General features: G+C 45.1%; 1 protein-coding gene across 9 annotated transcripts in view; it reads left to right on the top strand.

The window, feature by feature from the left end:
• Positions 1-3,560: 3,560 nt before the first annotated feature.
• Positions 3,561-27,137, top strand: part of ST3GAL3 (ST3 beta-galactoside alpha-2,3-sialyltransferase 3) — a 177,714-nt gene continuing 154,137 nt past the window's right edge. For 5 of the 9 annotated variants that reach the window (XM_038144182.1, XM_038144181.1, XM_038144178.1 and 2 more), the window contains exons 1-2: positions 8,982-9,068; positions 9,763-9,907. In XM_038144182.1, coding sequence (XP_038000110.1) covers positions 9,793-9,907 — 115 coding nt within the window. In that variant the 5' untranslated portion in view covers positions 8,982-9,068; positions 9,763-9,792. Of the gene's footprint in view, positions 5,353-8,981; positions 9,069-9,211; positions 9,683-9,762; positions 9,908-27,137 lie in introns of those variants that run through there. The other 4 variants (XM_038144177.1, XM_038144176.1, XM_038144186.1 and 1 more) reach the window with 4 other exon arrangements.

Here is a 27,137-nt window from a genome sequence, read left to right as displayed (position 1 = left end):
ACTGGGGTGAGTTGATGGAGGACAGGAGATCTGGGGCAACAGGACTGTCTCCTGTGGCCAGGTTTGTCTGAAGCTGGTCCCTCAGCACTGCTGGGGACGCCTTGCATGAAACAGGCCCCTGATGCCCTGGATAAACACAATGACACAGTGCTGCTGGGAGGTGACATTGCTAAGCCATAACTGTGTCATGGGTGCTGGCAGAGGGGAGAACTGTCCTGCACAGGGCACAGGGTCTGTGGCTGGGTTAGAGGGGAGCTGGGCTGAGCTGGGCTGGAGCAGGCTGCTCTATCCAGCTTCACACCACAGCTCAACCCAGGTGTATGTGCTGGACTCTGAACACAGGACTTGTCTGGGTGACTGCAGAAAGCAGTGGTGCTAATCTTCCCCATCCACCAGGAACCAGTCTGTCGGGAGGGGTGTCACTGGTACCAACACCTCATTGTGTTTGTCTTACCCCATCCCTTCATTGGAAGGACCAGTTCAGCTGCAGGTGCAAACCTCCCTCAACTGGCTACTGAGACCTGGAAAGCTCCAGCCCTGAGCAGCTGCTTCTGCCTGAGGACCTGCCAGCATCCCCCAGCATAGTGGTGGCTCGGGTGATGGCTGCAGGAAGTTCCTATTCCCTTGGCTGTGGCATAGGAAGTTGGTTCCCATGGAGCAGGGTAGAGAAGCTTTGTTGGAGAGGCGGACCTTTGTCCCCACCTTCTTGTGGCTGGGTAGGGTGGGCTGCAGCTGAAAACAAGAACCTGCTGGCCTGGCTGGTCCCCCATGACTGCTGTGACAGAGGCAGAGCCCTGCATTGGCTGGCAGCTCTGTACTGTTTAGGATCCCACTTAACTTTACAAGGATCCAGTGTTCCCTTAGTCCTGTTCTCATACCGACTCCACCTGCATGACTTTGAGTGATGTACTCAGGGGGGTTGAGGTGTTTTGGCAGCACCCTTCTGTCTGTGTCCCCTGCCTGTGGCTGGCAGCTGCCTCTTAATGGCTGCTATTAGCCCACATCCTGCCAGCAAACAGAGGACCCAGAGGCCTTTCCCCCGGGCTGCTCTAACTCCCTGTTATGAAAAGCGGCTGCAAGAATGCACAGGTTGTCACAAGTGCTGAATCTCCAAAACTGAGCATGTTCATGTCCTGCAGCAGAGCACAAACCCTTGGCCGCATCCTGCAGCACAAGGATCAGGGCAGTGCAAACCGAGCCCTCAGCCCCTGCACCCTCTCACACAGCTCCTATGGCCCATGCCATGCTGTGTGGCTTCTCTCCTGTCTTCCTTTTCTCAAGAGGGACCAGATAAGCCTCAGCACCCAGGAGAGGGGAGAAAGGCACTGAGACATGGCAGGGCTACCTCAGTTGGCAGCTACCTTGCCAACCCAGTGCCCCAGGCCAGGCAGCTGTTCTCATGACCAACAAGGAAGCACCTACACCAGCAGCACCAGCACTTCCTTCCACCACCTTCCCAGTGACTGACAGTGGCTGGTGCTTTCCCTTCTCCTCCCTCTCCTTGATCCCTTTCCTGAGCATTATGCTTGCCCTGGTCTCAGATGTGTAGGAGGCAGGTGCTTCAAGAGCATCTCTCTGGGCTCATGGCCCTGCACCCTGGGAGGTGTTGATGTCCCTTGGTGCATCACGGGGTTTTCAGAGGAGCAGCTGCCCACAGGGGTGCAGCCTGTGGCTCTGCAGACAGGACATGCCCTGGGAGTTGCTTACCAAAGGCAGCGTTGCTGACCATTTCCTTTGGCACCTGGGGAAGAGATCAGAGTGACCCAAATGGAGAAGGTTTGTAAACCTGAAGTGGACACTGACTCAGGCACTTGTGCTGCTGTGCTTATGCTGTGGGTTTTGGCATCAGCTCACTTGGACATGTATGGGAGAGACAGGTATGAGTAAGAGAGTTGGTTGCTGTGTTGTATGAAGGTTGCTGGTGCATTACTTAGGTTCAGAGGCTCCAGTTCACCATGGAGCAACGGAGAGGAGGTTCAGGCTGAACAGGATGAAAAGAGGAGCCCATGGCTAGTGGCCCCATCACCACCATCACCATAGCAGGCCAGCTGAAGGTACACAAGGGATTGCTCCAGTGCAAGTAATTAAGTACTAAAGCTCCAGGCTGGAAATTACGCATTCCCTAGGTCAAGGGCTGGCAATGAGCACTGCTGCAGGTAGTGTAATGCCACAGAGCCAGCTCAGGCTGTTGAACCTGTTTTTAGAAAGACATGTGCATGAGCTGGAAGAGCAGGTGAACAAAACTGTCCTCAGGCAGAGCCCTCCACACCTTCTCCACTGCCTTCTCTGGCTTGCAGGAATCAGTCCTGGCCTCCTTTTTGCTGCTGGAGTTGTTTGGACAGGAGATCAGGAGGGGTGCTTACAGGTCAGGGCAAAACAGCAAGCACGTCCGTGCAGCATCTCTTCTTCATGCCTGAGCCACTGATGTCAAAAAATTTAAGTTGAGACCTTAAACTTATTGAGGTCTAGTTGAGATCTAAACTTATTTTTGCAAGCTGCTTCATGGTAAGGATGGCTGCCCCTGCAACCTTCAGTGACCGTGCTGTACTTAATTCCAGGCTTCAGTTTTTCCCATCTTCAACTTCTCACCTTTGGCTTCTGCACTTCCTTCTGCCCTTCTGGCAGTGAGTAGACCCTCTCCTGGGGCAGTGAAGTACCTTGTACTCCTCACATCCTATGCAGCCTTACTTGTCACATTCCCAACCCTTAGATCCTTTTTTGTGGTGGTGTTGCTGCTCCTTGGGATGTCTGTGCCTGTTCTGAAGTTTGGATAGCTGGACCAGACATCAAGTTTCTTTGCCAGAGCTGTAGCTCTGCTTGGAAATCCTCTCCATGCCCCTCTGACTCATGGCCCTCAGAGCCAAGGTACTGTGCTGCAGGCTCATGGCAACAGTCATGTGTGGGGTCAGCTCTTTTGCAGCTTTTTTCCTTAATTTTACCTCCCACCCCCGCTTTCAGGGAGATTCTCCACCCTGTGGTACAGCCTGTCTTCTCCATTCCCAAGAACCTTCCTTTGCAGCCCATCACTGGGCTGGGCACTGTTATAATTTTCCCAGGCCATTCAGCTCATGCTGTAGCTGCAAGCAGCATTCAGTGTTTTATCAGCTCCAAATGTAAGCCTTCATCTTCTCATCCAGATTATTGATATTAAGACCTATTAAATGGCACTGGGCCAGGGGTCACTGGGGGTCTAGGTAGGCTTTCTGTTGTTGATGTCTCCCCATTAAGCCTTGGCTGACTGACAGACCTTAGAATGTAGCTGTTAATACGTGTAGTTGTTAATCTACTTGAGTCTTATTAATTCTTTATAATAAATACTTTTAATTAAAATCCTGCAGCATTATTGAAAGCAGTGGAGAAGGCAAAGTATTCTCTATAAATGCTCCTACTCTCAGTACCCAGAACTTTCCTTTTGCCCAGGAAGGAGTTTCCCTGTGTAACAGCCTCAGGATGCCCTTAGCTGTGCTTTCACCTGCAGTCTGGGGCTCTCTGCCTTTTCTCTTCCCATTGCTTTGACCCTTTAGGTTATGCTGGCCTCCTACCAGCTGACCATTCATTAAACATTAACTCATGTGTCTGTGATTAAATCATCAAATTGCTTGCAAATTACTTGGGTCTGTGGCATGAGTGTGGCTGGTTTGGGGAGCTGCAGCCTCTTCTTGTGCCACTGCTTTGCTGAATTCCCTCCTCCCTGTGACAGCACATGAGATGGAGTCACCCCTGCCATTCCCATTTGAGAGGAGGCAGTGGCTGGATGGTGCCTGCCTGCCTCACCTGACTCTTCCAGCTGTTTTTATGGTATGAACGGGGATGGGGTAATGCCTGTCTGGAGAGCTCAAGATGAACCCATTGAGGTTCATGGCCATCACAGTTCTAAGTGTCTCAGAAATTCAACTTTATTCAGCAATCATCTCAGAAACTCAAGGACAGTACTCCTGGCTTCAGTGAGGCAGCATGGCCACAGCTGGAGCTGTGCTCATCCAAGGTTCCTGCAGCACTGGCATGAAGAAATGCGCTGTGATATCCAGTGATGGCACCTGGGCTGAGCAAGACTCCCTATTTCACTCCAGATCTCAGGTAGGCTTCTCTGGGGAGGCTGCTGCAGGGGAGGTTATTTTACTTGGTTTCTTAAGGAGCAGAATTAAAGAGGGAACCTTCACCTAGCCTATTATTTTTAAGAGGCTGTGTTCATGGTGTGCAGCCTGGTGACCAGTCAGTGCAGAGATTCTACGGTGGCCATTGTCACTCTGGACAGAATGGGTAAAATACTAACAGGCATTGCAAAATATTTCCCAGACAGTCAAACCAGCCTGCATGCCAGCAGGCACTGCTTGGTTCTGTGCTCTCCTCTCTTTCATGGTAGAGTAACCAACCTACTGGGAGCAGGACACTGGCTCCCGGACAGCTCACCAGGGCTTAGCAAATCTTCCTAAGGCCTGCCAAGCTCAGCTCCCTAAGCCCCCTCAAATGTGGCAACCATGACATCCATGACTCTAGGACAAGGGAGCAAGGGAGGGAGTTGTGTGGCAGTGGAGGTGTCTCCAACCAGCAAACTCCATTCATCAGTTCCTGGATGTGCAGCTGAGATACAGGTGGTTCTAACCTGCCAGCAGGGGGTCTGGAAAAGATTTGAAATTATCCTGCCTGAATCCTTATCCTGATGCTATGGTAGAAAGGACTAATGCAGCCCTTTAAGACAGAAAATAGGAAAAGCAGATTAAATCCCTGTGTAGAAGCATTAGGGAGGCTTGTTGTAGGATTCTGTATCTTGAAAAGGATTCAGTAAAATCAGAGAGGCTCTGTAGAGCAGAAACACAAAAAATGGCTTGAGGGTGGGAGGAAAAGCCTGGCAGAAAGAGAATTAAGCGACTCAGTATATTTAGCTTTTCAGAAAGACGGATGAGAGGGGGTTTGCTTGCAGCATATGTGTAGTGTCACAAAGAGAAAATGCCAGGCTCTGAAAGGCTCTTTAATCAAGCAGAAAGCAGAATAAAATGGTATGTCTGCAAGCTGAAGCCAGACACAGGGAGGTGGGATGCTCTTCTGAACGTGAGGGTGAGGGACTCCTGAAACAGACCCAGAAAAGTGGGAGTCTGCAATGCTTGTCTTCAATTCAAGCCTACCTCCTCTCTTGGAAACTATGAGTGAACCAAACCTAGTGTATTGGAATTACTGCAAGGAAGTGAACTGCTGAGCACGGTGCTGGCCAGGGGCTTGCACTCACACAACTGCCTGCCAGGCGGGACCACTGGGTCACGTCATCTGAGGAAGATCCTTGGAAAGCTGTCCAGTCAGGCAGAGCACTTGGGGAGGCAATCAGGCGACTCCAGGTGTTTACCTGCTCCCAAAGTGGTAAGTGTGATTCTTTGCTATTGAAAACATCTGGAGGGTGGCAGAATTTTTGAGCCAAGTTCAGATTGTTTTAACTTGTTTTGTGTGGGCCTGGTGCTGTTTAACATTTCTGTTCCTAGGGTAGCCAGAGCACCAGATATGTAAAGTGTTCTCCACAGTCTGATCACATTCAGAGTCTGCATTTAAGAATAATACATAATGAGTGTGTGAGATGAAGCAAGTTTGGACAGAGAGATAAGACAAACTACAAGTGTCTTACAGCCCAGATTGCATTCCTTGAGCCTGTGCATCAGCAGAGGTAATCTCTGTCTAGCCATTACTGAAAAAGATCTTTGCTGTGGTATATAGTGGTATGTAATTAATCATAAAATATTGCATAAATTAGTGTTGGGTCTGATTTGATGACATTTAATTTGGGGAGAAGGATTACAGTGTGAGTATTAGAATAGTAATTTTTATAGGGTAAAGAAACAAAATGAGATTAGAAGTCTCTATGAAGGAAGCCTGGAGGCTGATGTGTGTATTTGGCATCTGATGCAGATAGTTACAGCCCAACTTAATTTACTGGTGGGAAAAGATGCTGCTCAGCATCTCCTCATGCACATAAGGGGAATTTGCAGAGCAATTCTGGCATGCCTCAGGTAGTCTCCTTTCAAAAGAAGGGCTGAAGGAAGCTTTGCTTATGGTCATGCCAGTGTGTCCAATTCATGCTTTTTGTCCAACATGAGTGTCTCTGCAGCATGGATGCAAGGACACAGGGGTAGGACCTCTTACTGCCTGCTCCAAGCAGTGACCAGCCCTGTTTTATGCTACCTGTTAAGGCAGCCACCAGCTGTGCCCTCAGCCAGAGCCTTTCTTTCTCCAGATCATGGCCAGTGCTGCTGTAGGAAATTCACTGCAGACACGTGAGTAGCTACAGGCGCAGCTGGTTTGCTGGAAGTGGGTTTTGTTGAGCAGGATGTGCTAGACCATTTGCCTGATCATTTGGTCAGTTTGGCTTTAAAAAGCTCCAGAGCATTCTGGAAAGCAGCACAGCAATATGATAGGATTTAATCAGACTTAATTATTCCCCTGCTGTCTATCTCCTAGCAACATCCAGCTTGACATCTGCCTGTGAATGAAATGTGTAAGCTAAGTAGGAACATGTTCAGACTAAAGTCCTGCTACTTGAACCAAATCACGGCACTAATCATTGCCTTAATTCATCTCATGGCCATCAAACAGCTGCCAGGCGCTGGTACCTGATTTTCCAAGATGCACAGTGCTCCCCTTCTGAGTTTTTTCCAGGCTGGCAAGGAGGGTGACTTCATCCCGGGCTCTTTGCAGCACACTGACACCTGATAACGGGGTTAGGGTTTCCTGAGTGACAAACACGGGCTTAGGAGCAAGCCCCAGACTTGTCGCTATTTGGCTTCGTGCTGTAGGTCCCCGCTTATCTCATCACTGAAATCAGATCACCTGCTGTGCCCACACACCGCGGGGTTCAGTTGCGGTACGGGGGCGGTTTAGGTGAAGCTTGGGGACAGCTGGAGCAGATGTGGCGCAGCGGCAGCAGGCAGTGCAGCAGCTCCGTGTCACAGGGACAAGGGCGGTTGAGGCAGGGAGACCCAGCTTACGCAGATGGAGGGATGAACAGGGGAAGGGAGGAGCAGGCATAAAGCGAGCGTTTGTAAAGTAAAACTGGGCTCCAGCCAGACATGATGTGGCACAGGACTCGGAGGAGCTGCTGGAAGAAATGAGCCCGGCAGCGGAGCTGGGGCCATAGGAGGAGGCTGCCTGCACCAGCCCTGGCTGCCAGCTCGCCGTGAAGCTGGGGGGAAGGGAACTGCCTCAGAGCAACGAGCATCCTGAGCAGGTCAGCCCTTCGAACTGGGAGTTGATGGGGCAGTAGCTTGGGGGCAGATCTACAGATAGACAGGGCTGCATGAATGTCGTCAGTCCCCTCTCCACATACCTCCTCACGGAGATAATGATGTCAGTGATACCTGGGTGCTTGCATGAGTCTGTTGGTCTCCTGTGGTGTTTCTAGAAGTTGTTGTTGGCATCCAAAAAACCCAATGGCGTATCAGTGTGACATGTGTCTCCCTTGTGTCTCTGCAGAGGAGCGTGGTAGCTCTGGAAGCCTGGCTGCGTGGGTGCCACACTAGCAACCAGCTTGCACCGACTTCATTTGTGCAGAGCACAAAGTGGGGTTTCTGGCTGTGGAAATGGGGCTGTATGAGCCCCCACCAGCTCTCCCTGTGACCAGCAGGAACTTGGCCTTTTGTCAACTGCCTTTGTCAACAGTGCTCAGCCAGCTCTGTGCTGTTTAAGGCAGTGTTTGTCATTCAACATCAGCACCTCAGCTCACCTCAGCGGGAGCTGCCACCATGCTGGACATGATCTTACTAAGATTCCCCTAAAATCACCTTTTGTTTTCCTTCTGTTATCAGTGATTAATGGAGGGTCACTGGGCTGGTCACTAAAGATGCAGGTTTATTCCTCACCATTTCTTTCCTTTCAGATGACTTTTCCCTTCACGATTAATAATTTCCCTTTGTCATTCTATCCCTGAGAGGTGTTATATTAGAGTTTGTCACAGAAGCCTGTGGGGCCAGCAAGAATGAGGGCAACGTCATGCGAAGTTTGCATTGCAGGCTGTTCCCAGTGCTGCTGTGCTCACAGGGCAGCTGTGCAGTGAGAAGGTGGAGACTGTAACACGCCGGGAAGCGCGTGGAAGCTGCACTGTCTGCGTGGCGTGAGCTGTGCAGTGGAAGGGCAGCTGGGGAGGTGCGTGCTGCCCGGCCTGGCGTGGTCCAGGGGTGGAGGCCGTGCCACACCGGGGAGCTGGCACAGAGCCGTGCAGGATCTTGTTGGGTGTGCAGTGCTGGGAGGGTTTGCAGAAGCCGGACGAAGTGTGAAGGCAGTGGCCAGACGGTGCAGCAGGGACAGGTGCTGTGCGGGGCAGTGATGGAAGCAAACCCAGGGCTGCGTTGCCGTGTTGCGGCTGCAGCTTGGCTGTGCAGAGCGGAGCAGGGCTGAGAGGCCATCGGAGCAGGGCTGAGAGGCCATCGGAGCAGGGCTCGGCGGTCGGGCAGTGAGGGGAGACGCAGCGCACCCAGCGCAGCGCCCGGAGGGCGGGCGATGCCGTGTCACTGCAGGGGCGCAGCGGCCGGGCAGCAGCCGAGCTGCCTCAGCTGGCGGAAGGTGCAGCGCTGCGGGGTGACAATGCGGAGCCTGCCAGCGAGTACAGTGCTGGCAGGGGCCACCCAGTGCCATGCCTGGAGGCACCGCAGTGCTCTGGAGGTGCCACGGCGTGACTGGGGAGCGGTGCCGGGATGTGGAGGAGGAGCGATACCCGGCAGCGGCCGTGAGGGGGGAGCGGGCCCGGGGCCGTTCACCGCGGCGCCACCGCCACGCGCCGGTTCTGGGGGGCGCTCTGCGCACGCGCACCGCCGCCGTGCCGCAGCGCTCCTCCGGCGGGGACCCCCTGCCCGCGCGCCATTGGCTGCGGAAGCCTCCCGCGATTGGCCGGAACGCGATCCCCCGCGCCGTCCCATTGGCCGGCGGCAGCCGCTATGCGGGCGGGCCCCGCCCCGCCCCGGCGCGCCATTGGCGGCCGCGGCGCCCCCCGGCGGCGGCGGGTCCCGCTGGGCGCGCCCCGCATGGCGGCGCCCGCAGCCCCGCGCCCGGGGGGCGCAGCCGGCGGCCGAGCGCCCGGGGCCGGCGGCGGCCGGGTGAGGAGGGGCGCAGGGGGGCGGGCAGGGCCGTTCACGGCTGCTGGCGCGCCGAGCGCCCGCGGGGTCCGGCGGGGCGCGGCGCGGCGTAGCCCGTAGCGGAGCTCGGTGAGGCGGGGGCAGCCCGGCGGTGGCGACGCCGCTGCCCGTTCAAACCCAGGCTTCAGCCGGCCGCTGGCATCTGTCAGCTGGCGGACAGCTGCCGTCCTGCCCGGGCCCGGCGAGCCCCTGTCCCCAGGCGCCGGTAGCGCCTCTAGGGCAGCGCGTCCCCGCGGCGCGGGTGCCCGGGGCTCCGCGGGGCTCCAGGCGGGAGCAGCGCCGCGCCGGCCGCTCCCGCGGGCCCCCCGGCCGCCGGACGCCCCGGCGCTGTGGGTTTGCTGTGTGGCGTGTCGGCAGGACGCGGTGCTCGCCAGGCCTCGGCGGCCAGGGCCGCGCTGGACTCGGCTGTGTCGAGTGGGCAGGAGCGGGGCTGATGCTCTGTCACGGCGTGGCGGTGACCCTGTGACGGCCAGAGCAGGCGGCTGTCTGGGCTGGCTCTTGTTCCGCTCATAGGCTTTGGGGAACGCGTGTGTTTTGTCTTGTGGAGGAGCACGGTTTGGGATCCGTGCGTTATGGTGGGTATGGGATTGCACGTTTTGGAGAGGATGCCCGTTGGAGAAGGTGGCTCCAACCTCAACCTGTTTTTCTTTCTCAGGTCATGTAGAAGAGCAGATTTAATGTGAAGATGGGACTCTTGGTGTTTATGCGTAACCTGCTGCTAGCCCTCTGCCTCTTTCTGGTACTGGGATTTCTGTACTATTCTGCTTGGAAGTTGCACCTTCTCAGATGGGAGGATTCAAGTAAGTAGGGGAACGGTGCAACTGTTTCTGGGCTTCCTAAAACGCCTGTTAAATAGTTGCAATAGTGGTGAAGTGGTTCTGATTTAGTAGTATTAGAGGGATGTGATTAAGCCCACTCAAATGCTAGAGCTTTTAGTGTGCTTAAGGGGTCGAATTTGTGACTACCTAATGCTCTTTATGGCTTTACTTTTATTACTGGGTACAAGAGCAGGTTCATGCTTTATAAATCCAGTATCAGAGATCTTGGTTCTTGGAATATTCTGTTAGTTTATGATTCCTAATTGTCAAAAGAAAGAGTTTGTATGTTGAGGCTTTTATTTCCTGAATCCTCTGTGCATTTTAACATATCTAAGAAAAGTTTGGGTTTTTTCCTCTGGTGAATTTTGATTTCTTTTTGTAATCATATATGCTGGTTATCTCATAATCTTACTTTGTCCTTCAGAAATCCTTATCTTCCATTTATCTTCCATGTTATTATCTGCCAACTATCTGTCATCTAAAGGATATCTTTCAACCTTTTTAAGTCCAAAGAGACATCTGACCTCACTGAATACAATCTGAGGATTGTACTGTGCAGTGAGGCCATAGAAGGTTACAGTTGCAATGAAATTAGGCTGAAGTTGGATTGCTCAGTTGCTGCTCTTGTTTTTGTTTGTGTTGATTTTGCCTGCGTGCAAGAACTATTTATTGAAAATATAAAAACAAGAAAGCAGTTCCCTCCTCTCCCCTCCTGCCCAAAACACAAGCCAGCCTTCCTTGCAGCTGTTCCACAGGCTGTTTCAGATGTCTCAGAGCTGACTGTTGCTCCCTGGATCAGCAGCTGAGAAACACTGATCCAGAACTGACAAGAAGCCACGGGTCAAATTTCTTCTTTGCTGTATTGTGTTTTTGTGCATGCTGATAGAGGTTTCTGCTGCAATGCTTCATAAACTTCACATTTTTTCTACCTCTGTGTGCTCCAAATCTGTTGTTGTGTGCTCTTAAGAAGTTTTGCATGATGACAGATGATGACTTGGATATGGCACTTGTGCTGATGCACTGATTTTGACAGGGGAACTACTAAGGTGCCTTGGACTAGAACAAGTATGGTAAGACTAAATTTGTAAAAGGAGATGCATAGTGTTTTTCTGAGCAGGGATTTTTTTCTTCAGGTTTGTGCTTCAGAGAGGGAGTTAAAAATCTTCATTAGGTGTTTCTGCAAAGTAGCACTTTTATTGATAAGATGTAGAAAATCCTTCCTGCATGAAAATAAGTACAGTTGTGGCTAAAAGAACAGTTTTTCCATATATGCTATTACAGGATGATCTGTTATGAAATTATACCACCTACCATCCTTTACTTCCTTCATGCCACCAGGAAATCATGTTGGACTTCCCAAGGCCTGCAAAAAAAAAACTTTCATGCCACAACTTGTGTGTGATCTTTGTTACAAATGAAGAAGCAGCTATGTGTTTATGTGTTATGCACCAAGGTGCTGGGGAGGGTTCTAATTTGCTGCAATCCTCTTCGGATTTTGTGCCTTTAGCTTCGTGTGCTATTTGTTATTTTACACCATGTCAGTCCCTGGGAGGTTTTGTGGCAACTTTGGGTTGCAGTGCAGGGTTGCAAATCTGTGTGCAGATGCTGTGGATTTCTATAAATGGAACGCTTTTACCTGGAAAGATGACTCTGAGTTGCAGCCTTGTTGGAGTGATTTCTGTCGATTGCACTGGCTGCTTTTGGGTAACCAGGATGTTCTGACAGGAGCACTGTGAGGTAACATAACAGACCTTTGGTTTGGTGTGTCTCCCTTTTTCTGATCTTTTGTGTAAAATGTGTCATTAATTTATTCTTGGAAGTTGCAGTGCTTGCATTAAGCTTCTTCAACATGTAGAAGGAGATGATGCTAGCTTGAGGATTTAGCTTACTGTTCTTTATCAGTTGCCACAATTGATTTAGGCTGTACTGTTGTTCCTTCTAGGCACTTTTGTGGATTGTGTCTTAAATATTGGATGAAGTTCTTTGAAATATTAGCATAAGCAGCAGCCTAATGTAAAGGGGCAGATGTTACTTTTGAAACAGTAAGGATGGTACCTGTTTTCAGTTGGTCTTCAGACTTTTTTATGCATCAAAACCCATTTTATTTATCATGCAATTTAACACACAATTAAGGAGGAGCTTATGCAAATATAAAGTAGAAATTTAAAACCTCTTTTTGGGAAACTTCGTATGTAGAGTTAATGTTAAATAAATAATGTTCAAGAAGTCAGCATTTGGAGGTTAACAAGTGACGGATTTGAATTACTTATTTAACTGATCTGGCCTTCTTGAGAATGTGTAATATGATACAATGTATAATGGGACAATTATACTTAGTATTTGCTGAAGGGGAGCCTTGCTTAGTTAAGTGCCCCAGATAGATTGTGCGTAACTGCTGTGGTTCTATTTCCTGAGTTGCAAGGCAGTGTGTGACCTTGTACATTTCCTTAAGATTGATATGATAATGCTGAGATCCCCAAAGGCAAAACTAAGTCAGATGTGTTAATTTTTGTGTCCTTAGTAATCGAAGATTATTGATTTTGTGTGAGTTATCTTATTAAATTACTTTCATTTTACTTGTGACCAGTGCCGTTCATCTGTTTAATAGTGGCTTCCTAGCTTCAGCAGTGACATTTGTTTTTGTTCTGTTCTTTGAGCTAGAGGAGGTATGAAACTAAGCTGATCCCAGCACCTGGCACCTTTGCAATCTCTTCAGAGACTGGCTTTAGTAAACTTGACACCTGCGTTTAATAAAGGAAATAAACAAATTTGTTGTAGAGTATGGTGGAAAACACTTGATCTGCTTATTTGCTGCTTGTGTGGTTTATTCACTTAATGTTTTAGAAGATGCCTGTGCTTATTATTGTCATGGATGAATTTGAATGGTAACTGTAAAGTGGTTTACTGTGTGAACTAGTCTCCCTGACACTTGGAGGTTTGTGTATTTAGCTGCTAAAGTAAATGAATAGCTAAATTATTTTGTTTATATGTACATCTGACCTCTACAAGAAAGGAGGCTAAACTTTGAAATAGACTGAAAGATACACATCAATGTTTCTCTTAATGTTCCCTTAACATTAAATGTTCTCCATTTAATGTTAAATCTGTCCTCCTTGAGTGCTGCCTTAGTGAGTCCTGCAGGATTAGTCTCCTTCTTATGTGACTCTGCACCTTGCCAAAATACAAAGGAGAATAGGAAATAATTAATTTTTAAAAGGCTTATCTTTACTGTGACAAGAATAGAGATTGAATTCAGCTAATGTGAACTAATTAACATTGAATTACGTTCAACTCCTTCTTCTATTCAAGACAAACCTCCAGTGATTGCTACCCTTCTCTCATCCTTTTAGTGAGTATCATGACTGGCTACTCTTCCCCAAGCCTTGTTTCATGTTGGTGGCAGAATGTTAGTTCTCTAAGCAGCAGCAGCAAAGTACAAAAATAAGGGGTGTAATGCTGAATGCAGGAGGGCCCTTGAGTTCTGGTGATGGCTGGGAGTACATGAGCAGGGTTTAGGACAGAGGCAAGATTTCCTTTTTCCTGATGTTTGTAATGCAGCTTCAGTCTCTGACAGCAGAGGTAAGAGATGTGCGCTGTCCCTGCACGTTCTTCCCAGACAGGCAGCAACAATGGATTCCACAGCTCTCTGATGAAGTGTTGAGTTGCAGGGAGGTGTGCTGAGCACATAGAGCTGATAATGTGATGTGAGAGACAAACAAGGCAATAACTAGTTTGTAATCAAGTTTAGCTGTCCTGAACATTCTAGAAGGAACTTAGAGGAGCAAATAATTGCACTGCTGTTCTTTGTGTTTCTGGCCACTTGGTTGTTGGGGAATTCTTGCATAGTAATGGTAGTGATAGGAGCAGGCTTTGAAGGTCTGAGACTTGCATGAGAGTGTCTTTCCTAGTAACTTCCCATCCTGTTCCTTCCCTGATGCATTTGGCTCTGAGGAGGAAGGAAAGTGTTGTCTGTACCAGTGTGAAGATACAGCTCGTAGGAGGGTGCACTGTTGTCTTTGAAAAGTATGGTGGGAGATGGAGTTACTTAACCTGATGTGTGTATAGCTGATTTTGCAACTTCAAAATGAATGTGTTGTAAGGAAGGAATGACTCCATTACAAAGCATCCTGGCAATGGAAATATTGGACTCATTCCCCCAAGTCAGCTTTTACTGTTTCCTTCTCTCTCATAGTATTGAAGTAGACTTGGGACAAGGACAGTGTGATGCTATTTTCTTGTTCTTTATTGTATTTCTTTCTACATCAGCATTAAACTAATTTAAAGAAATATATACTCTGCATGAAGTACTTTTGCCAAAACCCATGTTAATACAATTTGAGCTTGTCAGTTTGAATGTGGTTTTTGAAACATCTCCAGGTATGTTCTGTTGATGTCTCCCTAAAAAAAAAAAATCAAGTCACTGTTCTGTCATCTGTTGCTCTGTGTTATTTTCAACTCTAATTCTGGCAAGGCAGCCAAAGAGATAAAGCTTTGGGAGGAGATTTTTCCAAAGGTATTTCAGGACCCTTATCCTTTTTACTCCTTTTTTTTTTTAATGTCTGTTTCCAAGGGAACTGAGGAGACATAAACAGGCAAAACTGACTCACTTCTGGTTGCAGGTTTTTAATCTGCTTGCATTTCCATGGAAACTAATCATGCAGCAAAAAAGGCTGAATTAATCAAAAGCAATCGAACCTTTATTATCAGTATAAATACTAGTTTATCTCTTTCAAAGTGAAATGGTACTTTTGTCAATTCTTGTATTAGGGTCTAACAATGTACTGAAGAAATGGATCTTCTTGCAAGCGGTTGGAAAATGTTCACTCTTTCTCAGGTGGCTCACGGATGTGTGGTGGTATCCAGGGTGGATGGGTACAGCCGTTGTGGCTTGGGCTACTGGGAGTGTCATTTGCTCTGCGTCAAGGGTGTGGATCTTAGGTACACTGACATCTGACTTCCTTCTGTTCTTTGTTTAGTGAAGAACCAATGAAAAGACATTCAGTCGGTGTCTGAGCAACTAGGCCACGGAGACAAACTTGTCCTCTTTGTGGAGAGAGTCACGTAATGGTTTTGTGTTCTGCTGTGACTGTCCTACTTGCCTTTGCCAGAAGATGTGAATGCAGGAGTGCTCCTATAAAAAAATGGCAACTCTAGGCCAGCTCAGCTTGGCACTGGGAGCATAAATCTGATGAAAGTGGTTTGAGCTGGGATGGCTGAATTGATGGTTAGGTGGTTGAGGGAGCGTATTTTTTGACAAGGCACTCGCAGTGCTGTTGTGAGTGGTAGCAAGAAAATGGTGATGGTAACAATTTTAATTGCTCTCTATCTATGGCATTAGCTTTAGAGGGAGTGTGTGTGTGAATTCTTTAAAGTAGACTTTGTTGCTGTTGCTTCTGCTTCCCAGTCTGGAAAGCCTGAGAGACAAACCTTGTGGGCATTACTTTTTATAAAAAGACTGCTTTGCTGCTTTGGACAGTATTGTGGAGCACTCTAAGCTTCCTGAAACAGTTGGGGGTTGTTTTGTTTTTTTAGTTTTGTTTTTTTTTTTTTTTTTTTTGCTTTGTAGGAAGAGACTGGGTACAGCACTGAGATGGATTATTGTGAATTCTTTAATGTTTGAGTTATTAGTAACTTCAAGGTTTGTTTCATCCACTCAGCTGTAATGTGTGTTAGTGCTGTACTTTCTGCACCACAATTGAGAACAAATGTTTAGAAAGTTCTTATAACATGGATCCAGCTAGAGTTTTATGGATCTCTTTGCGAGTTTTCAGATGCTTTAGGGATTTGAGGATCTCAGTGATGCTTTTTTGAAATGCTAAAAATAGCAAGTAATGTTGTTGAGGCAGCAGTGAATATTAGAAACAAAGATCTAAAAATAGAACTTAAAACAAGAGTTGTTTGGTAAAGTAGCTTAACTTTCTAAGTTTTTCTCATATTGGGCTGAAGAATTCCATTTGTGTTCATCTTGAAACTTAAAGCTATAGTGTACTATGGTGGATAATTCTTTTATCTGTGCAGAACACAGGAAAAAAATGATTTGGTGCCCAGAAATTGTCACTGCTCAAGTTACTTTTGTGCTCCCTCTTAGCCTGCCAGAATAAGGAGCATGGCTAAACTTAAACTCCAGCAACTCCAGGACACTCAGTTGTGGTAGTATCTTTCACAGCTGTAATTGTGCCAGCTATTTCTCTCTTGGCTGGAAGCTGGTGTGTGTGTTCCTGACTGCTCTTGCTGCGGCTGTTAAATGTAACCGCGCAGAGCTGCTGCCCGGCTCACCCACGGCAGCTGCCTGTGTGCCACCAGGACAGAGGAGACAGTCTGCTCAGTGAACGTCAATCAGAACGTAGGAGACTTAAAAACCAGATTCAGAAATTCACGACTGCCTCTCTGTCTTTTAGAAGGCAGGACTTCACAGGACAGGCAAGGAACATAGGGGAATGCAAGTGCCTCATCTTTTTCTGATCTGTTACTGCTTATTCAGTGAAATACCCGGCATTACTTTATGACCCAGCTGTCTCTCCAGGAATTTTGAGTGCTGCTATAATATTAACAGTACAGGACAAAACTCTGCAGGAGCAATGGGAAATGATGCATGACAGAGCTGTTGAGAGAAGGGGCAAATATAACATGCCTTGTCCTTGGGATTTTTCCAGAGGAGGAAACTCCTTGAACACTCTTCTGGCTTTAGGAGCATCTAAGGGAGCAGGTTTAGTGAAGGTCATTAGGGGCATAACACCCTAAGCATGTTGTGGCTCGAGGAGTGGCTGTAACACTGTACTCATACTATCTTCATTTTGGCTTTTTTGGGTTTCTGTTTTAGTTCTGGATGAGTGCTGACCTTTTAGGAAGATGGAAAAGTAAGGTGCAAGAATACTTCTCCATCTCCCTGCTTACAGATGGGCCTTAGTTTTGCATTTTAAAATAAGTAATTTGCTCTTGCTTCTCTTGACAGCGACTGTCTTGATGCTGTTTGAGTCCCTTTCTATTTCCCCCTCTCTCCAGTTGTGTTTTTAGTGATGGGTACAATTGAGGAACTTATCCAGCTTAAAACAGAGTGTGATTTTTACTTGTTTCAGTTAGTTGACCTCAGCCTGAGTTATTGTTTCACTTGCTTCACTTGCTCAATTTGTGCATTTTCTCCCTGGCCTCCCCACAGATTTTTGGGAAGGGTATGTTCCTGTGATTTTGGATGGATGCGCTGGGAGAGTGTTCATAAGGAACAGTATTTCAGTGTCTTACATGCAGCCGAAGCTGTGTCCTCTGTTATGGATTTGCAGAGGTCAAAGTCAGCAGTTTTCCATATTCTGGAAAGGTACATTGCAGTGAAAGCACTTTACCTCTGGTAGCAATTGCTCTGCAGCTGAGTGCTTTCAGAGGTGAAAGGATTTATTCATCTCAGCTGACTCTGAACCCCTTAGCAATGTGTTCAGCTGGAAACAATACCTCCTTGTGAGAGCTGTGTCATCTGCCTTAGTGAGTGCTTCTCTGCCTCTCCTCCTCACTGTGCATCCCCCCACCTCTCACCTGTACCATTGCAGCACTGCCTGAGGTGATTAAGGTATTGCCAACCTCAATGGGAGCTCCCCCCACCACTCATTTGATAGAACAGGTGGCACTTTTTCCCTTGACTTTGATACAGACAGGCTGGCTTTGGGCACCTTCCATGCTCATTTCAATTCTGTTTCACATCAGTTCTGCTAACGTTGGGACAAAGGAGGTAATTTGTGATTTGTCTCAAGATGGACAGCTGCTGCTGCTGTGATTTAAGTGTGGCCTTGGTACTGATTCTGACCGTGCCTGTCACACTTAGGGATGTTTTTCAGAGATTTTTCCTAGTTTGTTATCTTCTGTCAACATTGCCACTGTAACATCTCATTTTTTTGTCTTTGCAGTCTGGGTTTACATCACAGTGTCAGGCTGAGGCAATAAAGCAGCCAAACAACCTGGGTATGACTTGCAAGGACAAGTACACTTGGGTCATGAGGTACAGCTCTCCATGAATTATGGATCTCTTCTGCTCTTCAGAAGGAATGTAATTGTGCATCCAAGCAAAAAGTAATTTGTACTGTGCATGCATATCCTGAATAGATGTTTGAACCTGAGGTAGCTGATTTCAAGTGGTTACTCCTTCGTGGCACTGAGTGATTGTATTGCTCTTGTATGCATTGCTTTCCTGTGAGAATAACAGTGTGTGAGGATAGTGCCAAAATCCTAGTCAGGTACAGAAACTACAGGATGTTTCTTAACCAGATCTTGGTATTTTGCACAATCAAAGACCTCCAGGAAGTGTATATCTCTGAGGGTCAGAATTTAGCATTTCTTGCTCAGTTCCAAAAAAAAAAAAGAAAAAAAAAAGAAAAAAAAATCAATCAGAATGTGTTAAAATCAGCTATTTCCATTTTTAAGTGCTTATAAACATGCATTTTTTAAAGTTCTTTCATATCCTGCTGGGATCCCTCCTACTTTAACTCAGTTCTGTTACAGCATGTTACTTTTTCACAGTTGTTACCCTGTGAGTTTCAGTGTTTGGACACTGATTAAATGTGAGTCATCAGAGCTGCAGCAGTGCAGGAAGTGTACCCCTTAATCACTCACAAAACAAAAAATTAGTAACTACAGAAAAGTTTAACTGATATCTTGAGTGACTGTGCATGTTCCAAGGAGGATTGTCTTTCAAAGCATTATGAATAGATTCATGTACACTTGAAAAGAAGTAGTGAAAAAAAGATGGCACAGAAATTAATAAAAGCTGAGTTTTCCTAACAGAAGTAGCTGATGGCTTCCTACTTCTGAAGGCTTACCCTTACTGTTGCAATGTTAATAATTTATAAGTGCAATTGCATCCATTTGTCTTTGTTACAAGTTAATCAATCTCAGAGTAGCTATAAAATACTATGTAAATATTGTTTCTCAGCTGTAATTGTGCCCAGACATACTAATGAAAAAAATGTACTGAGGCACATTTCTTAGGATGAAGGGTGGTGAATAGACCTGACTCAGGAAGGCAGGGGAAGCTGAGGCACAGGAGAGTCAAATTTTTCTACGTCAGGCAGCAGCTCAAGGGCAGAGCTATGAATAGAATAAAGGTCTCGAGGTTTTTCATCTCAGTCCAGCTGGCCAAATGAGACTCACTGCCCTATAATTACACATTCTGTGTCTGTAGTTCAGGAGGGCAGCAGTATGTTGAAGTTGCTTGCTTGTGGCAGAGGTCACCTGTGGAGGCTTGTAGAAGCTCAGGCAGTATTTCAGAGCGCTGTTCTGATAATAAAGCGTGGTCTGCATGGGCAGTGCTGGCGGAGTGACGTCGGTGCTGTAATTAGGGTATGATGTGGCTGCTCTGAGTTGCTGCTAGAAGCTGCCTCAGATGCATCTGTGCAAGTGCCTTCAGAATTAAATGTACAGCCTGAACTGTTGTGAGTTCTGGTCTGGGGCTTTTCAGCCTTCAGTTTTGCCCAGTCAAAGGCCCTGTACTTCACATTGCTTCAATACCAGGGAGTATTTTTTTTTAATAGTGGAAAAGTTTAATTTTGCTCTCCATACGTAAGGTCAGGACTCTGTTCTTCTGTTTAAACTTTAAAGAAAATACATGTTCAGGTAGAGTAAACTTCTAGAATTTCTGCTCAAGCGATGAAAGACTGAGCTTTCAGAAAGAGAGGAACAACGAAACAGTTCAGGAGGCTGTTTTAACCATAGCAATCACTAATGCTCTGGGTATAATTAGAAACCTAATTACTGTGAATTTACTTGCAAAGACTTTTCAACCTTTTGAGACTTGCCCCACACAATTCTATCAGGTTCCAAGTGGAGCATGGGTGGTTCTCCATTAAGCTGCTAGGAAATTAGTAATGCTGCTTTTTTCTGTTAGCACTGCTTCTATAATCTCTGTTTAAAAGTGCCTTATCTGAACAATGGAAAGGCTTTTATTATTTTTCATTATGATTCATTTCAATATTTTTTTTCTATATATTTGAGTCCAGAGCTTTTGTGTTTGGGTCAGATACTTCATTAGAGGCAAAAGCCTGAGTTAATGCAATGTAATGAGTGCAAATTGAATTACAGTGGAAAAAAATGTGTTAATTTTGATTGAATTTTCTAATTTTGCCTTTTTATTTAACAATGCTTCAAATATAATTTTAATATTTCTAAACTTTTGAAAGACAGGCTTATGCATTGATTTCAGTTAGGGATGACCAAGAAATTCTTCACTGTGAGGGTGGTGAGACACTGGAACATTGCCTGGAGAAGGTGTGGATCCCCCATCCCTGGAAGTGGTTAAGGCCAGGCTGGATGGGGCGTTGACCAACCTGGTCTTTTGGAAGGTGTCCCCTGCCCACAGTGGAGGAATTGGAACTAGGTGATCTTGTAGGGTTCTTTCTAACCCGAACTATTCTGTGATTGAAAAAGAGGCCTTGTTCATATTAGAGAAACATTACAGCTTCAGTACTGTATAACAATGTATTACTTCTCCTTATTGTGTATTTGATTTCCCACAAAGTTGTTTTTATAATTACAGCACATTGTATTATATAGCAGTTTGTTCTTCTATGAATAGAAACTGTGCCATTATCTGAAGGGACTTTGGGCTGCTGTTTTTTGACCTTTGGACCTCTTGTTTCTTGATGTAGTTACTAAAACTTGTTTTTTTTCCAAGAAGAATTGAAAATAGCTTGTGTGCTAGAGCTAAGTGTTCTTTATGCTGTACTCTCCTATGCAATTTACACTTCCTGTGTGGATGGATGGATGGATGGATGGAGGACTAGAGAAATCTGCTGTTGTGTAGTGGATTTGCCACTCTTCTGACATAGTCTTGATGCAGATGCAGAATTCCTTCTTAAAGATTAACTCTGACCTCAAGAAATGGCAATTGAGAAGTGAGAAGAGCCATTAGGGTAAGAGCAAAAAAACTTGGTATTGGTAAGTTCACTCATTTCTGGAAAGCTTTATAATTACAGCATTAAAAAGAGCTAAGATAAGAATTTCTTACTGCAGACTTTAATGTAATTTCAGGAATTTAGGACTGTTTTCATTTTGTTTAATGTGCAACCATGTGGCCAAACGATTTAAAAAACACCCTAAACCATCTTGGCTGTTGTGAATTAATTGCTGGTGTTGATATAATTTGGTACTAGTATAAACATACTTTGCTCAGCAGTCGTGTGTTTGTTTGTGCCTTTGCAGGATGGAATTACCCCATAAGTAGATTTACTTATCCTTGTCCCTATTCACTGTAAACTAATCTTGGGATGGTTTCTTTCTTCAAGGACCTGTTTATGAAAATGTCTATGATGGCTATATGATACATTTTTGCTTCTTCCTATGTGAGCTTTTTGATTTTCATGTTTTATACTCGTCTGTTGCTATAAGTATAGATTTGATTTATTTTTTTTGAAGGCACATCATTCCTCATGCTTGAAGTAAAAGTTGCATGTGGTTTTTTTGTGAGGAGTTAAGTTTTTTGCCTGGTTCTGTGCTCTTTTTTTTTTTTTTTTTTTTTTCTGGTTAAATACTTCAGTCTTTGTAAAGACTAAAGAACATGATGGAGTAGGTAATGTGAAATTGGATTTCTGTACCGGAAAGTTTCTGCTGAGCTCCTGGCTAAGCAGTTTCTGCTCCTCTGGCTTGCGTTCAGATATCTAAAAAACTTGTTTGTGTAGTGGATTGGTCCAGGGAACTGATATTGTGTGAAAATACAGGGCCCTTCTCTTCCTGCTCCCTCCAGCTCTTTAGGAAATGTTATTTTAAATCCGTCCCGGACAGACTGATGTGCTTAACTCAGGGTTTTTATGGAAACATCAGGATTTTTACCGAAACATCAGGGGGTTTAGGAAGCATTAGGGTTTTCCCGGAAACATCGGGGTTTTCCCGGAAACATCAAGATTTTCCCAGAAACATCGGGATTTTCCCGGAGGCTCCGCGGAGCCCCGCCGGTGAGGAAGGATGGGGCGGGCGGCCTGCAGTGGCGCCCGGGCACCGCGCGGGGGCAGCAGAGGCCCGGCGCGCCCGCCACGTCACGGCCACGGCAAAAAAAAAGTTGGGTTAAAAAAAACCCACGAGAAACCCCCAAAACAAAAACCCAGAGCATTCTTATTTTCAGCGCAGTCACAGAGTGGCAGCTGCCATCCCCTGGGTGAAATTAAGAAAACCTTCCGTGGAGTCATTTGGTTTAACAGTACCTTAATTTGGAGAAACATTGCTATTTATATCCACTGATATTTAACAGTCCATTGCTGTTGCCTATAACTGTTTTCATAATCTGATCATTCAGATGATGTCCTGTGACAAATTTATGATTTTATCTCCTGTCACTGGTGTTCAGAAATTCTTTCCTAATGGATTTTTTTTTTTTCATTCAGTTGAAATTCTGTATTTGCCCAAAGAATCTGGAGAGATCACACAGGAATATAAGGTTTTGAGTACCATGTGCTTGCATTATTGCAGGGAGAAGAAAATGTAGACAAATTTAAATTTTTTAGGAAGTCAGACTTTGTTACTTTGTTTATTTACAAAACAGCTCATTCTATTTAAAGGACTTCTGCCAGCTGAGGAGACAGAAGAAAAGTTCTTACTATTTAATCTTCTCTCATGGGTTGCTGCTGTGGAGAAAATCTGGATGCTTTTAATCTTGAATAATTGGAAGGTCCAGAAAACCTGCAGATCCTTCTGCAGAAGTTGAAGCAGGAGGAGAATAAAGAATAAAGGAGAATTTGAATTGCTTTCCATCAGGTAGAATTGATATGGGAACTGAAGATGAAAATACGCTGCAGTCCTCTGACAAGTGACGATGGCATGCTTATAATTATTGAACCAACTGCTGCTCTTAGTTTCACGTACTTTAAAGAAAGAAGTGAAATAAAAGCTTTGGGAGAGAAGTTTGTGTTAAGAAGCACATCTGTTGTATATGTCTCTGCTGGCAAAGTCAGTGCAGGTGAGTTCTGCCCCTCTGTCACTGGCGGCAGTCTGGTGTAAGGACGGCTGGGCCTGCTCAGGCTGGAGGCACAAGCAGCAGAGTATCTCAGGAAACTGACAGTGGGGTTAGCAGCTGCTGTTGTTTCTCTCATCCTCTTCTTCCTGCAGTGTGTGACCTTTGGTTTCCTGAGATAGGTATGTTATCTTTTAACATAATAGTGCCTGTTAAGATCTTCAGACATAAACTTGTCTGACTGCTTTGCAAACCTATATGAGAGCTTCTGTTACCATCTTCACATGGTATTGAGCTTCCCAGACTAATGGTGTTGCCTGAAAAAGCACCCCTAAAGCCTAGTTAAAACATAAATGAGTTAAGAAGATGGGGAGATGATTAATGTTTCTAGAAATGCTTGATAAAATTGCCCTAAATGAATGGCAAAGTATTCTATTTGTTTATGTTTTTACAAAAGGTGTTTAAGAAGACAGGGTAGTGAGTGTGTAGCTCTGTGTAGAAATTACAATGAAACTCTTAAGAATTTACCTGGGTTTTGAAAATAATTTAATATCTACATAGAGGTTGGAAAGGCTAAGAATGTGTGACCAACCAGGATTGTAGAAAGCCAGTTTAGGAAGAAGAATTAATAGTATTTCAAGATATTAAACTTCTTTATGAGAACTTACTTGGAAAATAAATATATTGTAATTGAAGCAGTACTTTTCCAAATGTTTCCTATGTTGTAAGCATCTGAAAGATTAAGCACACATGCCCCATTATTTCTTTGAAAACAACTAATCTTTGTACTACTTAGGTTTGCATGTTGTAACTGATGACATGAGATCAGTTTGAAAATGAAAGTGGATTTATTCTAGCAAAGCAGGGTGAGATTGTGAATTAGGCTTGGGAAATATCAGAATTAGCCATATTCATAAATAGAAATATTAGATATGTTCAGAATTTCCGCCTCTGTACTGTTATTTAAAGCAGAATATTTTTGCATCTTTCACCTGAGTTATTTGTATATTTCTCTCTGATTCTGTTTAGCCATTATTGTTGCAGGCTTAGTAGTAAAAGGAGCTCTTTTACTAAAGGTAACTTAGTACACTCTCACATTTGTGTGCCTACGTGTGCAATGTGTAAATAGTGGGAAAAATAACCCTTTCCATCTTATGTGTCCAGATATGGTAAGCTAGAGGAAAATAAATCTACATGGATTGGTTTTAGTGTTCAATTTGTTCAGGTTTAAAATACCTGTAAAAAATCTTAAATGTTTTTAAGAATAGAGCAAGACTTTGCAAAATTAGAGGATAACACTAGTTGGAATGAATGTAACTAAACTTCTAGCCCAAGCTCCTGGTCAAAGCATCAATTATTAGCTGAGACCAAGTCTTTATCCAGTCAGGTTTTGAAAACTTCCAAGAATGGAGACTGCACAACCTTTCTGTAACGTCTTCTCCAATACTTCACTGTCTTCAAGGTGAACAGACTTCTCTTTACATCCAGCAGTCCAAACCTCTTATTTCAGCTTGTGCCCACTACCTCTCATGGTCCCACCATGCGGCACTTTGGGAACCAGGCTCCATTTTCTGGGGAGCTTCCTGCGGGTGATGGAGGGCTGCCCTTTTGGCCTCCCCCAGGTGCTGTCTTCTGCAGGCTAAACAAGCTCATTGCCTCAGTCTCTCCTCACAGGCCCTGTGTCAGTGCCCTGGTGTTTGATCATCTGCACAATCCCTTGTTTGTTTGTAGCCCTCCCTAGGGACCAGGCATGATGTAGTACAACAGAGGATTCATTGTCATTTGGAGTGGTTTGGGTTTTTTTTTGTATTTGGGTATTCCTGTACCTCTTCTCCTAAACTTTTTTGGTTTTTTTATGTCAGTTAAATAGTTCTATAAACGTTTTTGTACGTCACCTTCTGTTTCAAACACCTTTTTATTGTGCATTTGTTGCACTGGAGGTGCTTGTATTGGAGTTGGTTGAAGAAATGTCAGGTCAATGAAGGGACACTTAACATGGAATGTACAATATTGAATGTCTTGAATATACAATAACAATGTAGGCATTGATGTTGCTGCCACAAAGGCCTTATGCTTCTCAGGAGGATCAGTCCAAAAGCAATTACTTTTAAGGGAGTATAGAACAGAGTGATGAGTAGAAAAACAGACTTCAGGTCCAGGCACCCTCTCTGGGCAACCTGTTCCATTGTACTGTGGTAGAGACATTTTTCCTAATGTCCAGTCAGAACATCCTAATCTGTAACTTGTGGCCATTGTCACTTCCTTCCCCTGGAGGACTTGCAGGATAGAATGAGAATTGAATATGTGTTCCATATGCCTACACTTTTTTTTTGGTTTATAATTGTAGGTACAAAGTGAAGACAGTGTGAGAAGTAATTACTAAAGTAATCAGGGCTGTGTCTCGAAATTTCAGAACTCAACAGATGAGAAGGTCAGTGAGGAAAGGCAGTGGCTGTTTGTGCAGTACTTCTAATTTAGGCTCTGAGTGCTTGACACACAGCTGTTTAGTAAGCTCAGAATAACAAAGAACTGTTTGAAAGAGGATGGCTGTTACTGACTGCTGTATAATCAGAAGCTGAGGGCTCGTGAGAAGATGATGGTTGCAAGGGGGGCCATGCGTGTTGTAACTGGTTCCCTCTGGAGAAGGCAGAGCTGCTGAAAATGGCTGGGTTGGGTGTGAACACTGCTGTGTTTTAACAACTTCTGCTGCTGCCAGCTATTAATGATAGGCATGTCTTGATTGTGACTAAAAATGTGCAAGTATCTGGAGTGTTGAACATAGGTTTGTTCATTATTGAAGTGACTATAAATTTGGGGTTGCAGCTGTTTCAGAGGGAGTTGGGGACTGCAACGTGTTGCATCCAAAAGGAGTGGTGTCCTTAAAGTCTCCCTTTTGTACTTTTGTTTGATTTTTCTAATCCTTTTGAGCATTTGTATTTCTTATTTGATCATGCTTCAACTTTTTGCACATCTTTCTTCAATTTTCTTCAAGTTCTGCAGCTCCTGGTGTAGCACAGATGTTGTTTTCCGAACTATTTTTGAGGTAGTGTATTTTTTCAGTCAGGTATCCACACTGAGCTCTTTAAATCTCTCCCATGAATGGCTTCATTGATTCAAAACTCTGTGGTATAGGAACACTGGAGGTATTTCATTAATTGTGCAATAAGATGTGTGCTGGTGGCAACCATAGTGTTGTATGTTGTGAATTCATTTCCCTTTTGAGTCCTTTTAGCCATTGCACACAATCGTCTGTCTTTCTGCCTGCAGTGGCTGCAACAACAGTAGTGGTTGTCTCTTCCTCATAGCACCTCCACTTATTCTCCTTGAAAGGTGAGATTTCCAAAGCTACTAATCCATAACAAATACCATAATTTCTTTTCTTTTAGTAGGAGTTGAAAAGTAAGTGTACTCCTTTTCTAAGATGTTTTATCTTATAATATTTTTTATCTAGTGTGTGCCTGTGTACACTTTGTAACACATTTTAATTAAAAAGCATTATTTGTGGTATTTCCTTTGTCTGTGTCCAGTGGGACGAAAGTTTCCAGAAGGCTTCATTTTGCATAGATTGCTGGGTGGTTCCCTTCCTGCATCCTGTACAGTGTGAAGCCTCATCTCTGGAATGTCTGTCTGGTCCAATAACGTGTTTGGGGAATGCAGTTACATGGAATCACGTGGGGTATAAATCCCCTGCAATTGCGTATTGAATGTTGGGCTCTGTCAGGATTACAAACATGTGGAGGTGCTTGCATACTGCAAGTTTCATCTTGAAGACAGAAGCAAATCTGTGTTAATAATTTTTAATTTCTCTTTTCTTCCGTGTTGTTTCTCCATCAAGGCAAATGTTTTTTGGCTTCTTTTAAAGGACAGGCTTGAACCAGTCTCAGATTTCTAGAGGGATGTTGGTCAATTGTACTGAGAAAGAAGTTACATTGTTGTGATTGTAATCTTCTTAAGACTTGGGTAGTATTGAAGAATAATGTTTCTTTGGCCATGAAGTAGAAGCCTCCTTCCTTATTGCTGTCCTAATGCTAAAAATGGTTGCAAATTAATTTTCTTTTTTTTTTTAAAGCACTGACAGCAGCAAGATAATATCAGCAAGTGAGAATATCAGTCCTGAACAGTCAGTCTGTAGGTAAGAAAGGGATAGTGTTAAGCTCCAAAATAATTATTTAAGTTTTGAAAACACAATTAGTATTTATTTTTAACTTATTTTCTTGTTTATGTTATGTACCTCAGTGCCGTTGTCTTGCATTTTTGTACTCCTGCCACTCTGGCATTTAGTCCAGCTACCTC

This window comes from Motacilla alba, chromosome 8 (assembly GCF_015832195.1).
Source record: "Motacilla alba alba isolate MOTALB_02 chromosome 8, Motacilla_alba_V1.0_pri, whole genome shotgun sequence".
Lineage (NCBI taxonomy): Eukaryota > Metazoa > Chordata > Aves > Passeriformes > Motacillidae > Motacilla > Motacilla alba.
This window is presented reverse-complemented; position numbering and strand designations above follow the sequence as displayed.